The sequence below is a fragment of the Pipistrellus hanaki genome (genome assembly GCF_964339955.1).
Source record: "Pipistrellus hanaki genome assembly, chromosome: 4".
NCBI lineage: Eukaryota > Metazoa > Chordata > Mammalia > Chiroptera > Vespertilionidae > Pipistrellus > Pipistrellus hanaki.
In genome coordinates, this window is record NC_140506.1 from 38,862,742 (window position 1) to 38,879,600 (window position 16,859).

General features: G+C 39.7%; 1 protein-coding gene across 1 annotated transcript in view; it reads left to right on the top strand.

Annotated features, from left to right (window-relative positions):
• Positions 1–16,859, top strand: part of MSH3 (mutS homolog 3) — a 123,170-nt gene that overhangs the window by 71,155 nt on the left and 35,156 nt on the right. The window contains exons 16-17 of the mRNA XM_084881302.1: positions 4,939–5,003; positions 8,048–8,164. Of these exons, the coding sequence (XP_084737428.1) occupies positions 4,939–5,003; positions 8,048–8,164 (182 nt within the window). The remainder of the gene's footprint in view (positions 1–4,938; positions 5,004–8,047; positions 8,165–16,859) is intronic.

Consider the following 16,859-nt stretch of genomic DNA (forward strand, 5'->3'; position numbering starts at 1 on the left):
GAGAAAGTGAGGAGACAGGATCAGCACTTACTGAGCAAGTGGCCCAGGAGCTTAACAAGCGGCAGGACCACATGGACTCTCCTGACTCCACTGTCTTGCATCTGTATTGGTTCTGCGTGTGGCTTGCTGTGCTCCTTAGGGTACACCCTGGGTACGTACTGACTGAAGGGTTATGCTCCAAACTGTTCATAAACTGCTCCAAGGGGCTGTGACCAGTAGTGGTTTGTAATGTCTATAAGACACAGATTTGAATCCAGCGTTGTCATGGCCAATTACTTCAAACTATGTACTTATCTGGCCGCCCAGTGACCACATTGAAGCAGTTTGGGCTTCTTTTCAAAATTTTTACCACCCTTCGTCTTCGCCATGGAGCTCTGTGTTAGTCATTTTGATCTAGATGTGAGCTTCCTGAATGTTAGTGATCCAATATGTTCCCAAATTTTTTGGTTTGTTTTTGGCATAAATAACTCTTCCCAGAATTATTTTATCAAAAGACCAACATGTGTTCTCATAGAACATTTAGAAATAATATTTAAGCAGAATATTTTAGCATAGTTTTAAAGAGATTTTATGATTCCTATCCATGGTATTTATTTTATGTTTTTCCCCCCTCACTTTTTGTAGCCAAAGTGGAGTTTTTTGGACTCTTCGCTCTTAACTGTTAACTAGGTTTGGCAGATTTGAACTTATTAATTCCTCTCTAAACAAGAGGACATAATTAGTTAACATTTTTTTGCTAAGAACAAAAATTCTTAAAGTTGACTACTAATTGGTAGTATAATTGATGTAAAAGCTACAATTTCATTTTATTTTATTTATTTATTTTTTTAAAATAAATTTTTATTGTTCATATTATTACAAATGTTCCTTTCCCCCCCCTTCTCACCCCACCCTCTGTCCTTTCCCCAGCCCCATTGTCCTCATCCATAGGTGCACAATTTATGTCCAGTCTCTTCCCACATCTCCCTCTCCCCTTTTCCCCAAGAATCATCAGTTCACTCCCCTTCCATACCTCTGATTCTATTATATTCAACAGTTAATATTGTTCCTTAGATTTTTTTTTTTAGTTTCCTTGGTTTTTAGATTCACTTGTTGATAGTTACGTATTTGTTGTTCATAATTTTTATCTTTATTTACTTTCTCTTCTGAAAGAACCCCCTTCAGCAATTCATATAATTCTGGTTTGGTGGTGATGAACTCCTTTAGCTTTTTTTTATTAGTGAAGCTCTTTATCTGACCTTCGAATCTGAGTGATAGCTTTGCTGGATAGATTATCTTTGGCTGTAGGTTCTTACTATTCATCACCTTGAATATTTCTTGCCATTCCCGTCTGGCATGCATGGTTTCTGTTGAGAAATCAGCTGACAATCATATAGGTGTTCCTTTATAGGTAACTACCTGCTTAGCTCTTGCTGCTTTTAATATTCTCTCTTTGTCTTTTGCTCTTGGAATCTTAATTATGATTTGTCTTGGTGTGGTCCTCTTTGGATTCCTTTTATTTGGAGTTCTGTGTGCTTCCTGGACTTGTAAGTCCAATTCTTTCACCAGGTGGGGGAAGTTTTCTGTCACTATTTCTTTCAGTATGTTTTCGATATCTTGCTCTCTTTCATCTTCTGGGACCCCCATAATTCTGATGTTGGATCGTTTGAAGTTATCCCAGAGGTTTCTTACATCATCTTCAATTTTCTGGATTCTTTTGCCTTCTAGCTTCTGCAGAGGAGTGTCTTCTGGCTCTTTATGTTCCAAATCTTTGACTTGATTCTTGCGATCTTCAATTCTGTTTTTAGGACTCTGTATAATATTTATTATTTCAGACAATGTATTCTTTATTTCTTGTTGATCCCTTATCATTTCTTGTTGATCCCTTTTCATATCCCCATAGGTCTCATTTATTTTATCGGCCTTTTCTAGGAGACTCTTGAAAAACCTTATAAGTGTGGTTTTGAACTCTATATCCAGTCGCTTTTTGTCCTCCATTTCTTTCGTTTGTGATCTATTTGGTTTAGGCATTTTTGCAGGCAGCTTTCCTGATGGGGCGGGGTTTCAGGGTGGAGCCTACAGCCTTGGCTTCCGTCAGCCCCGCCCTATGCGACTCCTGAGACTCAGGGTCCTTCAGTAGTTGTTGCAAGCGCCTCTGAGAGAAAGGTGCCCTCGATTTTCGCCTGCTGCCAAACTGTCTATGCTCTCCCCCAATGAGTCCGGTATTGGGGTTCAGTTCAGTTGGAAGTGGAGCTGGAGGTGGCGTTCAGAGCAGTCTGGAGCCCCTGTCTCCTTCCCGTCAGGGCAATCCCGCGGCACAGCCAGCCGGCCCTTCTCTGCGTGCACTGTGCGCGCCTCCGGGACCTCCTCTCGCCGTTCCCTGGAGTTCCGCCTTACAGCCCAGCTCCCTATGGGTGAGCCTGGGTCCCCAGGGTCTGGCCTAGAATTGGGGTTCAGAGCAGTTGGAGCTGGGCCCAGCACAATCGGAGCTTTTCTCTGCTTCCTGCTTGGGAACGCCAGCCAGGCACTCGGCCTCCCTCCTCTCCGGCTCCGTCCTCTCCGCGCGCCGCGTGTCTCCGTACCTTAGGCTTTTACAGCTCCTCCACGCTTCCTTCTGGTTTTCTCCTTGCTTCTTGTTGTAGGATTTCCAGTCAGTTGACTTTCCTGTAGTTCTGGGTAATGTTCATTTTATATTTTAGTTGTATTTTATTGAAATTGTTGTGTGCGGCTGCGGCTAGTTGCCTACCCGAGCAGCCATCTTGGATTCTCCCTCGAGTTTCCTAAAAGCTACAATTTTATTTTTGTTATTAAAAAAGTAAACTCAAGAGCCAGGTCGATACTATCTATATCTATACTAATAAAAAAAGTGATATGCTAATTAGACCCAGAGACATTCTGGGAGACCTGTCCTTCCAGACAAGGCCATGGTGGTGGGGCCAAGGCAGAGGTGGTTAGGGGCGATCAGGCCTGGAGGAGAGGATAGTTGGGGATGATCAGGCCAGCAGAAAGGGTAGTTGGGGGCGAGCAGGCCAGCAGGGGACCAGTTGGGGGTGAGCAGACAGGTTGGGGGCGATCAGGCTGGCAAGGGGGGTTAGTTCGGGGTGAGAAGGCCCATGGGGTGTGTGTGTGGCAGTTGGAGGTGAGCAGGCTGACAGGCAGAGTGGTTAGGGGCGATCAGGTAGGTAGGCAGGTGAGCGATTAGGAGCCAATGGTCCCAGATTGCGAGAGGAATGTCCAACTGCCGGTTTAGGCCCAATCCCATAAGGCCTAAACCGGCAGTTGGACATCCCCGAGCAGTCCCAGCCTGGAAAAGGTGCACCCCCAACCCATGCATGAATTTTGTGCACTGGGCCACTAGTATGTGTATATATATATATATATATATATATATATATATATATATATATATATATATATATATATAAAAGGCTAATAAGCAAAGTGTCCCTGTGGGAATTTGACCTGGAGATCAGGAGTTTGATTGCTTGCTATGACGTGCGCTGAGCACCAGGGTGCAGCATGGAATGAAGGAAGGCCCGAACCAGCAGCCGGGGAAGGATGACCCAGCTGGCAGCCAGGGAAGAAGGGCCCCAGACAGCAGCCAGAAGGAAGGCCTCAGTCAGCAGCCAGAAGGCCCTGATTGGTGGCCAGGCCTAGGGACCCCACCCATGTACAAATTTTGTGCACTGGGCCTCTAGTTAATAAGCAGATTATAAATACCCCAAATGTTATAAAACTAATTAGTGTAAAAAAGTGCCTACAGCCATCTCAAAATTAGTGGTGGCCACAGAGCTTCTGGTTCCATCCTGTACAAAATAGGTTTATTTATTTGAATGAAACATTGAGGCTGGCCAACGTAATTCACTGGTTGAATGTCGACCTATGAATCAGGAGGTCATGAATTCGATTCCCAATTAGGGTACATGCCCAGGTTGTGGGCTTGATCCCCAGTGGGAGGCATGCAGGAGTCAGCCAATCAGTGATTCTCTCTCATCATTGATGTCTCGATCTCCCTTTCCCTTACTCTCTGAAATCAGTTAAAATTTTAAAAAACAACAACATCAAATTTCATTGCAATAATACAGGCATGGGAACAGGAAGACAAGATGATATATAATGAATGCTAAAAATGAAAGATGTGAGAGAAGAACTTAATTTCACTGGCTTCCTGGCTGATTTCAGAAAAGCTGTCTTGTAGACCACTGAGCCAAACCAGTTCGGGTTAAAAAGCAATACTTACTTTTTTTTTTAAAATGGAACTTTAACCAAAGAAAATTTATTTTTCATTCTTTTTTTATAATTTTAAAACATTTTCCGAACGGCATTTTACATTTTTTTGGATCTATAAAGATGTGTTTTATATAACTTAAAGCGCTCCTGGGGAGAAATATCTCCCTTAATAGTTGGGGAAGTCAGTGTTTTCTTCGTGAGGACACTTTTAGAGAACGCAGGCCCTTGGACAAAAGCTTTATAATAAATCCTCTCTGTTCAGAACAGGGGAAGGACCATATCTCAAACTTGTATAACATCCAATAATTGAACGTCTATACTTAGAAATTAACTATTTTTACTAAGTAATAGAATTTCTAACATAAGTAGGTACTAATAAACGAAGTAGGTTGTTGATGAAAAAAAATCATCATTTGTAGTATGCACAAAGCAATGTTATAAACATTACCATGTCAAATTATCTCCTTTGTTACAAACTTATGGCTCAATACAAATTGTACTTTATCTTCAATATTGGAAACACAATTAATAATATTTGATTGTATGTATATATATATATATATATATATATATATATACACATATATACATAAATATATACACACACACACACACACACACACACATATATATATATATATATATATATATATATATATATATATACTGCTTTAAAATATAATGGTTAGTCACTTAAAAATCTAATTTTTATTTATATATTTTTTTTAGTTTATGATTGAAGTAAAGAACTCTGCTGTAGCTTGTATACCAACTGATTGGATTAAGGTTGGAAGGTAGGTTTGATAATATATATCTTTTTATTAACATGAATTAAAATGACATTTATATATCTGTGTGCTACTGACTGATAATAGCCACATCCTTTTCATAAAAAGCAATTCTTTTAAAAAAATATATTTTTTGATTTTTTTACAGAGAGGAAGGGAGAGGGATAGAGAGCTAGAAACATCGATGAGAGAGGAACATCCTTTAGGTGCCTCCTGCACACCCCCTACTGGAGATGTGCCTGTAACCAAGGTACATGCTGTTGACTGGAATCAAACCTGGGACCTTTGAGTCTGCAGGCCAGCGCTCTATCTACTGAGCCAAACCAGTTCAGGTTAAAAAGCAATACTTACCTTTTTTTTTTAAATGGAACTTTAACCATTTAAAAAAAAATGGTTAAAAGAAAATTTATTTTTCATTCTTTTTTATAATTTTAAAACATTTTCCGAACGGCATTTTACTTGTAAACATTTGTCTCCTTATTTTGTAAATTGCTCTTTTATTTTTATATATCAGAATACACTTTAAACATGTGAGATAAAAAAGTTGAGGGACCTTCAATTATAAGATTAATTTGGTTGCTTGAACTTCTTGATGAATGCCATACCTGACATTTCTTTTATGAAGCTGAGATCCCATTTTCTACTTCCCCAAGTTCTGCATTTCTTTGTTCTCTATGCTTTCCATGGCACATAGTTGTAATAGTTCATTACATCTTTTCTGTGAATTACATTGTGAGTTGATGAAATTAAATTAATCAAGAACGAAATTAGAGGACGGCATTGAGATTCTGCATTTTCTCCTTGGTTAGGCATTAATCCCCAGGAGGATTAGTCCCCTGTGAGGATACACTTTAGCGAATATTTATTGCTACTGTTATTAATATGCTTGCATGAATTTGAGATGAAATGTTACATTTGCTTTAGATAGTAGAAGAGTGGCTATAGCTGGTGGTGGTATGAAGGAACTCCGTGAAGACTGGAAGAAAATCTTGACCTGATGTGTGGATGGTTATTAATTTAGTATTTTAATTAAAAAAAAACCAACTGTTATCCATTTCCACTTTCAAAGGATGTTGAAGATACAATTATGGGTTTCTTAGCTCTAAATACCATCTTTCTTCCCCTTCTCCCCCCATGTTATCAGAAGCTGTAATTGAGATTTGACTATTGTTAATTTTAGGTGGTATTGTTTTCTTCTTGCAGGCATTTTTCCCTTTATTTACTTTTGTCCTGTACTACAGCTAATGAACGGAAATATGCTTTATGAAGAGAAATGACTAAAAATCATGTTAGTCTTTGTAGAACAGTAACTGAAATTTGGTCAGAAGAAAAGCTATTATAAATATGTTTGCATAGAAATCTAGATAAGCTAATTTAAAAGCAACAGACAAAGCATAAATTGGTGCCAACAACTTTTGAACCTGCTGTGATGTAAATTGGATGAATAAATAAGATAGTTTGGGGAAGCTTCATTATAATTTTTTATCTATTGTTTGGCCATTGGAGTCCTGACAAGGGATAGATGAAAGTAGCATTAGTAAGATTTTAATCTGAAAGGGTTACCCGTAGTCCACTAACTTGCTACATTAAAGATAACTGTGACAGCGTATTTCATGAGTGGGGAGCAGATGAAGGTCAGAATACATTCTTTCATCACTTGCTTATCACTGAACCCTGACCTTTTCTTTGTGAGGGTCTCATCTATATATATAAAAGCCTAAGTGACTGTTATGACCAAATGACTGGAACAACCTGTTGACCAGTTACTATGACACACACTGACCACCAGGGGTCAGATGCTCAATGCAGGAGCTTACCTGGTGGTCAATGCAGTCCCACAGCCAACCTCCCGTGTTCCCTACCCCCGGCTGGCCAGCCTCCCAATACTGGCCAGGCCAAGGGACCTATGCGTGCACAAATTCGTGCGCCGGGCCTCTGATTACAGTAATAATATCAACAGCAGTAACACTGCCACAACCACCACAGAACAAGTCCTAACATTGATACTAATGACAGAGATACTGTTAACCACTATCTATTTGATCTTTCAACAGTATCTGTGAAGTACCGTATTTTCCGGTGTATAAGACGACTTTTGAAACGAAAAAAAAGCCTGCTCAGATTGGCCAGAGTCAGAGAGGCGGTTTATTAAAAAAAAAAAGAACTGGTGTTGCCTCGGAAGTGGGGGGTAGTCTTATACAGCGAATATAGGCCTAAACCTATGTTTTAACTGTAAAATTAGGGGGTCGTCTTATATGTCCGGTCGTCTTATACGCCGGAAGATACGATAGATGCTATTATTATGCCCATTTTATAGATGAGGAAAGTGATGGTTAGAGGTCAGTTATATTTGCCCAAAGTCGTATAGCTAACAAGTAAGTGTCAGAGTTGGGGCCTTGGCCCAAATTCTCTGACTGGGGACCCACGATATCCCCTAATGTGCTCTACAGCTTCTTGATGAAGAAGCAGAGATATAGGCAAGCCTAGAGGAGGAGCACAGGATATTTCTTCTCATCAAGATCACCATGCATCTACAGTTAGACCATGAAGAACTTCTCTTTGCTTCCTTAATTTATACATTGCTATTTTTGTAATGCTTTATTTTTATTTTTTTTCATGGAAATGCTTTAATGGCACAGAAAAGTATATAATATAAAGAATAATATGGCCTTCACCATCTTTGTCAGGACTTATTTTGCCATATTTACTTCTGATCTTTTTTTTTTTTTAAAGCAAATATTTTCATTTAGTATAATTTAAAGAAAAAGCTTTCTGCTTATGAAATGAAAACTCTAAACTTTGACTTTGCCATATGGATATAATTTAAAATGCATTTTAAAAAGTCCTGTGAACTCCAAGTACTTTATTTACAACAAAGACCTTTGGAATCAATTGAGTTCAGGGCCATAATTACAGAATATTCTGTTTACAGCTATTTACTTTCAAGGTTCATCAGAGAATAATAAATACCTACTTTAATTTTGTGAAGAGATGGCATTACTGATTTTTTAGTAACCTTGATTTCCTATTTATGTTTTCCCCTCTTCTAGCACAAAAGCTGTGAGCCGCTTCCACTCTCCTTTTATTGTAGAAAATTACAGACATCTGAATCAGCTCCGGGAGCAGCTAGTCCTTGACTGCAATGCTGAATGGCTTGATTTTCTAGAGTGAGTTTACAATGAAAAACATAATCTGACTTTTTGCTATGAGAAATAGACCGGAAAATCTTTCCATTAAAAAGAAAAGTAGGGATTACTGCTTGTGACCTGCCATAACATAGTTGAGTACATGTGTCCTCTGATTTTATTTTTAATCCATTGAAATGGAAGCTCATTTTAGTCTTTGGTGAGAGACCAGATATACTTTATTGTTAGTGTGCTAACATTTTGTTGCTAAGGATGTTTAGTAGAGTCATCTTTTTGAAATTCTACCTTGAACTTTGTTTACTTATATAAAGGCTTAACATTTTCAGAGTTGGACAAGTGTGGGTTAATTGTTTTGTTTCTCCCCTAACTTTTTATTTTGAAAATATTTAAATCTGTGGGATAGTTGAAATGAATACCTATGTACCCTGTAGTTTAACCTAAAAGTCTTAGCGTTTTGCCGTATTTGTCTTCAATCTCTCATACACTTTTTCCCCCTGAAATGTTTGAAAGTAAGTTTTAGATATCATAACACTTCATGATATTTAAGCACACATTTTCTAAAAATAAGGATATGATGCTATATAATCTTAATACCATCACCACACCTAAGAAAAATTAATATATTTTAAAATTAATTAAAAATATGTTTTTATTGACTTTTTAGAGGGGGGGGGGAAGAGTGGAAGAAAGAGAGAAACATTGATGAGAGAGGAACATCATTGATCAACTGCTTCCTGCATGCCCTCCACTGGGGATTAAGCCTGCATCCTGGCCTTTTGCCCTGACTGGGAATTGAAGTGGTGACCTTTTGGTTCCTGGGTCAGTGCTCAACTGCTGAGCCACACTAGCTGGGCAGGATATTAATATTAATTTAAGAATATATTTATGGCAGCTCCCATCCATTCCCAGTGGAGACCTAGCCCAGGCCAAGGTGAAGTTAATAGCATTGAGATATAGTCACTGAAATGGTGCTATTAACAGTTGATACCATTGTATTTTTGAACTTTGTGTTCTATATCTCCTTAGCTACATATCTTAAATAGGTTATTTTGTTATCATATCTTTATGGTGGGGGCAGACTTTGCACTTACTGCAGCGCAACATTTGCACTTTACTTTCCTCCAACTGTCTGAAATTAGAGCACATACATTGGCAGTACAGCTGCTTTTGCTCTGAGCTACAATCATGGCTTTTCATGTTACTTACCAAGAAGTGTTTCTGGTTAGGAATCACAGCTGTAAAATTGATTTCAGTTCATTACACTTAATGATGTTGCCCCTAAGTTTTGCACACTATATTCTTGTATATTATTTCAAATAAAATGAAAAAAAAAATTGTTTAAAAAAAGAATATATTTAATTACTTCCCTCACATTTTTAAATGAAAGATCTAATCAATTTTTATACATTGTTTTTGGTTATGTTGTTTCATTAGTCTATTTGAATCTAGAATTTTGGAAAACAGAAAGGTTCCCTACCTTTTTGTTTTTTATAATACGAGATTTCTTTTGAAGAGTATTTGCTGTTGTCTTAAAGAATCCTATTTAACAAGAGAGGAATATGCTAATTATCCATTACGCCCTGAGGCCTAAGGACTGACTTGTAATGACTGGATCACCGGATCACCAATGAGCAGGAGGGTGGGGCAGTGAGTTCCAAGCAGAGGGCAGAGAGCTATAGGAGGGGTCAGGACAGCAAACTATGAGGGCGGGATGGGTAAAGGGGTGGAGGGGGGTGAGCCCCAGAAAGGCGGGGCAATGGGTGGAGAGCTCCAGGAGGCGGGGCAATGAGCTTCAAGAAGCGGAGAGCTATCAGTGGCTGTGGGCAGGTAGCCAGCTGAGGCAAGTTTGTGCACAGGGCTACTAGTCCTATCTAATAAAAGAGTAATATGCAGATTGACCATCACTCCAACACACAAGATGGCTGTCCCCATATGGTCAAAGATCCTGCCCCCATGTGGACATAAGATGGCCACCACAAGATGGCCAGCAGGGGAGGGCAGTTGGGAGGCACTAGACCTGCAAGGGAGGGCAGTTGGGGGAGATCAACCCTGCAGGGGAGGGCAGTTTAGGGTGACTAGGCCGGCAGAGGGGGGAAGTTGGGGGCAAACAGGCTGGCAGGGGAGTGTTAGGGGGTGGTCAGGTTGGCAGGCAGTTGGGAGCCAGCAGTTCTGGATTGTGAGAGGGATCCCAGATTGGAGAGGGTGCAGGCTGTGCTGAGGGACACCACCACCTCTCCCCTTGTGCACGAATTTCGTGCACCGGGCCTCTAGTATGTTATAATAGTCATTGTTCATGCTGACATATTGAAGTCAGTAGTGTGTTGATAAATGGGTAACAGCCAGCTCCCTGGGAGAGTAGTAGTACTTGTGGGGTTTGCTGATTTCTGCAGTGTAAATATTTTCACCATGACTGATTTTTCTTTTTAAATATGTTTTATTGATATCTTACAGAGAGGAAGGGAGAGAGATAGAGAGCTAGAAACGTCGATGAGAGAGAAACATCGACCAGCTGCCTCTTGCACACCCCCTTCCGGGGATGTGCCCGCAATCAAGGTACATGCCCCTGACCGGAATCGAACCCGGGACCTTTCAGTCCGCAGGCCGACGCTCTACCACTGAGCCAGACCGGTTTCGGCATCACCATGACCGATTTTAAGCTACTGTGGACAGGAGCTGGGAAGAAATGTGCACGAATGACTTTCATGATTCCGTAGGCGCTGGCTCTAAACCACCACTCGTCTAAGCACTTTAAATACATTCTAGCTCATTATTCCTCACAAGAGAGAGCACTGTGAACTAAGATTTATCACCCCCAATTTATAAACAAATAAAATGAGATGCAGAAAGAAGAAGTAGCTTAGAGGTTAAGGTTAAGGATTGGAGCGCGGATTCAAGCCAGGGTGTCTGATAGCATCTGCACCTTTGCCCTCAGACTGTCAAGCCTGCCCAAGGTCAATCCGTGGAGCGCGGATTCAAGCCAGGGTGTCTGATAGCATCTGCACCTTTGCCCTCAGACTGTCAAGCCTGCCCAAGGTCAATCCGTAGGCACCTCTCTAAACAAACATCTCTTAGTCCTTCTCTTTAAAAACTTCAACAGCAAATATTCAGTAAGTTCCTCCAGGGACTTTATATGTTTAAAGTAACCAATCTGACAAGTAGGGGGGAAAAAGAACCAAAGAGATACTCTGTGACTGTTTTTAAAAGGTTTGTGTCTCTTTTTGCCCAGGGGAGTCTTCAATTATAGGTCAGAAAGAGATTCTAATTTACTTATCCTGAGTCTTTGGAGGTTATCTTGACTCAGAGTCTTGCATCCAGGAACAGAAATTTGGTTTATTCAGTTCCTTTCTCTATTTACTTGCAATTTCCCATTTTAAGGGTTTTCAGGGCCCTTGAGTCTCAGTTCTCTTAGCTTTTCCCTTAGTAGTATCACTGAGAACATGAAAATTAGACTAAAATTACTTCCTTCAAGCTTCCAGGGCCACATTCTGGGGTTCTGGGATTTGGCGACATACGTCATATTCATTCTAGTCACGGTATACATGACTTGATAAATCGGGTTATGTTCTCCCTGTCATTATTCTAGACTAGAGAAGACTCGGTCTCCCGGTTAAAAACATGAGCCTTCTCCTCAATTGCTTCTCTTCCTTCTCCTTTTATTTCTTACCAAGTTCCTGTTTGTCTCTTTTCCCTTTGAAATATCTTTGATTTGCCCCTGCATCTCCTGTTCCCTTCTATTAATACCTCAAACGCTGACCTCTGTCAGCTCTCTTCCTGGGCTCTTCTGTCAGTGTAACCCAGGAGAATCTGCTTTCATTATACCATCTGATGCAAGTGAGAAACTGCCAAGAGTGAGCCAACATTAAATATGACATAACAGGAGATTATGATACTCATGACATATTAAGTGAAGAGAAGGATGCAAAACAGTATTGAAGTATGATACAATTCTGTATGTGAACATTCACATTCATGCACAGCATCTAAATCTTTATACTTAAAAAAATCAAATATATATGCTTATCTTAATATGATTATTGTCCAGTTCTTTTTTTTTTTCCTTTGGAGAAATGTCTATTCACACACACACACACACACACACACAGTCTCAAATATCAATTGATTATTTTTAATGGAAAGGTTTCTGGGTATTTCAACTTACTTTTTACATAATAATTTCAGAAGTTTATGTAATACTAGAGGCCCAGTGCACGAAATTTGTGCATGGAAAGGGGGTCCTCTCAGCCCAGCCTGCACTCTCTCCAATCCGGGACTCCTTGGGGGATATCTGACTGCCGGCAATTGGACATCCCTATCACAATCCTGGATTGCTGGCTCCTTATCACTCGCCTACCTGCCTGACTGGTTGCCCTTAACTGCCCCTCTCCCCCGCTGGCCAGATCACTCCTCATTACCTCTCTGTGCCAGCCTGATTGCCCCTAACTGCGCCCCCCCCCCCCCCCCCCCCCGCCAGCCTGATTACTCCTAACTGCCTCCCCTCCTGCATGCGTGGTCACCCTCAACTGCTCCCCTCTGCTGACCTGGTCACCCCTAACTGCCCCTCCCTCCCCACTGGCCTAGTCACCCCCAACTGCTCCCTCTGCTGGCCTGGTTGCCCCTAACTGCCCCCCTGCTGGCCTGGTCACCCCTCACAGTCTCTTTCCTGGCCTGGTCACCCTATGCAGCCTGCTGTTCAGTTGTTTGGTCGTCCCTCACTAATCCCCCTGTGGGCCTGGTTGCCCCACACAGCCTGCTTGTTCAGTCGTTTGGTCAACCCTTACTAACCCCTCTGCCAGCCTGGTCATAGGCAGCCATCTTGTGAGGGCATGATGGTCAATTTGCATATTTCCTCTTTATTATATAGGATACCTATATTACTTTCAAAATGAGAAAAATACGTTAAAGTTTTTATCTAAAAATAAAAAATACTGGCTGAAATGTAGTTAAGAGCATTTGCAGCTAGAGCTCCCACTAGAGAACAGCGTTGATTGTTATGTGCACTGCTAATTGAGGTGCCAGATGGTGTGAATATGATGTCATTTAAAACATTCACAAACTTGACATCAGAGGATTGAATACCAGCTATTACGAGTGTATTTGTCTCTTACTGAGATAGTAACTGTTGTGCATTAGTCATATTACTTTTGATCAAAATATTGTAAGAAATCAAGACTGGAAGCAATTTTATGAATGGGACCCTCTCTCAAAAAGTCTCTTCTAGAAGACAGGCTGTGGATATTCAGTAATCTCAATTGCATCGTCTTTAAAAATTGAATTATATCTTTCATACAGTAGCTAAAAAAAATATATATATTTTCCATTTTTATTAACTTCAGGTATCATTGAGCAATATCTGGTGGTAAACTGTCACAAGAGCTTTAGAACCCGGGTGTCTTAATCCACCCTCTGTGGACCAGCAGTGTCTTCTGCCAGAGATGAGATTGCAGTGCTTTGGCTTCCTGCTTACGTTGGCTGGTGGCTTACTTGTAGAGCTGTATGTTGTTGGGACACAAACCCAGTCTATCAGATTGTTATCCGAATTGCCCACTTTTCAGCCTGTTGTTTTCGAAGTATGACTAATGTCTTTGAAATTTGGCAAAGTATAGGAAACGCACAAAGACCAAGAAGTCAAACAACGCTTCATAAGAGTTATGATGGTGATGTTGTTTGAGGTTTATGATCATTTTTTTTAATTTTATTCACATCTTAATATAATTGATGTGAGAAAGAACATTATTGTCCGTATCAAAATAATCACCTTATGCCTCCCTGCCTTTTTATTATTATTATTTTTTAACTGTAATGGTCTCCACCAATAACTGTCACTCATTTTATGTCCGGAAAGTTAGAATATCATCAGTTACCCTCGCCCTAAGGCTGCTGCGTAGTAGCAAGTTAGAGTTGTAGTGACAAGACCTGAGAAGGATGGAGTGAGAGGAAGAGAAAATGGACTGTTTTTTAATGTCTAAGGTCCTTGATACTCATGTCCAGAGAAGCAAGAGCAAGAGCAAGAGCAGAAACATCACTGCTCTCTGGCAAAGGAGAGATGCCAGAATAGGAAGACCAGACGGGTCAGTAGTTAAGCAGGGACAGAAGGGGCACGGTCCCAGGGGTGAAGGAGTGGTCTGATCAAAAACTGACGCCCAGCTAGGAAGGACGAGGCATAACCCCTGGGCCACTGCTCCAGGGGTGTTAGGTTCATGCAGCAGTGGCATCTTCAAAACCATGGGGCATGTTATGGTGGCAACTGAGCGCCGCCTTCTGCTCCCAGGCGCCAGTCTCCTTTGTGTTTGGGCTTAGCACAGCCTCTCCACACTGTTAGGGAATTCATGTTTGTTTTGATGCACTTTCATTCAGTGAGAAATAGGTAGATTGTGTTCAGACTACATCTCAAAGTTCCTATAACCCACCATCAATAGAACAATCTATTTTAAGAGAAGTATTATACTGAATGCTTATGTCTTTTGGGAAGTTCTTCTTTAAAAGGATGTAAGAGATACCTGTGTTTTGAGATAACAGGACAAATTGAGAGAGAGGGGAGAGGGAGAGAGGGAGAGAGGGAGAGAAAGAGAGAGGAAGAGGGAGAAGGAGAGGGAAAAGAAGAGGGAGAGGGAGAGAGAGAGAGGGAGAGGGGGGAGACAGAGAGAGAAGGAACCTGTGTACATTCTCACGTTTTTTTTTTTTCTGAATAAGTCTTTTAATAAGTCCTTTAATTAACCGGGGAGTTCCCTTTTTAATTGCGCAACGTACAACGGGCGCATACTCTTTCACTAGGACGTGTCAGTACGTCACGCCCAGTGGACGTAATTTTATATTATTTTTTTATTTATACTTAATTAAAATAAATGAAATATATATTTTTTGTTTATTTATATATAAAGCCAAAGGAAAATACAAAATTACAAATAAATAGAAAAGAATACCTACAAAAAAATGGAAACATCGAATTAAAAAATTATAAATTTTATAAACAATTATAAAGATTACAAAAAATATATATTTTGTATTTATATACACAATAAAAATATAAAAAAGTTAACAATTACAGAATAATAAACAAAAGCACACAAATGAAATAGAAATATTGAGTTTAAAAAATTGAAATATAGATGTAAAAATTCAAAACTCAACTTCCGTGTGATATATTTTAAAACAATTGTGCTACCTTACAATCCGAACACCAGTATGTAGATTCTTTCCTAACCTTTTTTGTAGCAAATTCGGCATTTCCTGGATTTAGTTTTTCCTATATCGCTTTTCATTTGTTCTGGAAAATGCCTTTCAACTAAGCGTGATGGTTTAGATGTAGAGCTGCTTGTTGTCTTTGGGTGGGTTTTCACTATGTTGTTATCTACCAATTTCTCACACTCTATCAAAAAGTGTAATCGATCCAAATAACCTTTATCTTTTTTGTATATAATATATGCATTGAAGCAGCACATATCAATTAATCATAGAATTTTTTTTAAATATTTTTTTTTACCCTATTACGGGCAGCCGTGTAGGCCACCATAACTCCATCTCCCAAATCTACGCCGCCCATATTCTTGTTATAATCCAGGACAACATTCGGTTTTTCTTGCCTTCTTCCTCTCTTTTCAATCATTGTCTTTTCGTCATTATGAATAGAACGTCTTTTTTATCCTTCCATGTTAAAACCATAAGTTTGTCTTTGATTCTTAAATATGTCCATTTTTCTGTAATTTTTTTGGTTTTATTTCACTGGGGATTCCGACTCTGTTTATCCTCATTGTTCCAACAATGTCTGTATTGTTTTGACACAAGAGTTCAGCCAAATGAATTGACATATAGAAATTATCTAAGTACATCCTATACCCTTTATTCAGTACGTCATGTGTTAACTCCAAAACAATTCTTGTTGATTGTTTTTCTTGTGGGTAGTTCGAACCATAATTTGTGTCCTTGCCTGTATATAAAATTATATTTTGTACGTATCTAGATTGGCTTTCACTCAAAAAAACAACTTCTAGCTCTTTTTGTAGATATATATTGTTTCCAAGATAAATTCCCTTTCCATAATAAAAGAGATTCATCTATGCATATTTCTAGTTCACATACATAAAAACTTTTAAACTTTTCTGACAAATTAATTGATGATTGGATCAACTTTATATGTTTTTTAATTATATAAAGGTTGGAGATATAAAAAATATAAGTAAGTAATATATAATACGAAAATAGGTTGGTAAGTGTAAGTACGTACCCCTCACTGCTCACCCAGAACACGTCCACCACTCTAAATAGCGAGATTATACCGATTTCCTCCTTGTCTTAAATTTATGTGGAGACATGTATGGATGACTAGTATACGTTGTTCAGAAATATATGTCCCGCCCATTTCAGGGTGCAACATATATTTCAAGGACGTATTCATATGTCCTACCCATACCTGATATTGTTTACGTTTGACATATTTATACGTCCCGCTCAGTTAACAGGTTAAGCTTCTAGACCACCAGCTATTTATTTATTTTTTTATTTTATTTTATTTTTTTAAAATATATTTTATTGATTTTGTACAGAGAGGAAGGGAGAGAGATAGAGAGTTAGAAACATCGACGAGAGAGAGTCATTGATCAGCTGCCTCTTGCACACCCCCTACTGGGGATATGCCCGCAACCAAGGTACATGCCCTTGACTGGAATCGAACCCGGGACCTTTCAGTCCCCAAGCCGACGCTCTATCCATTGAGCCAAAC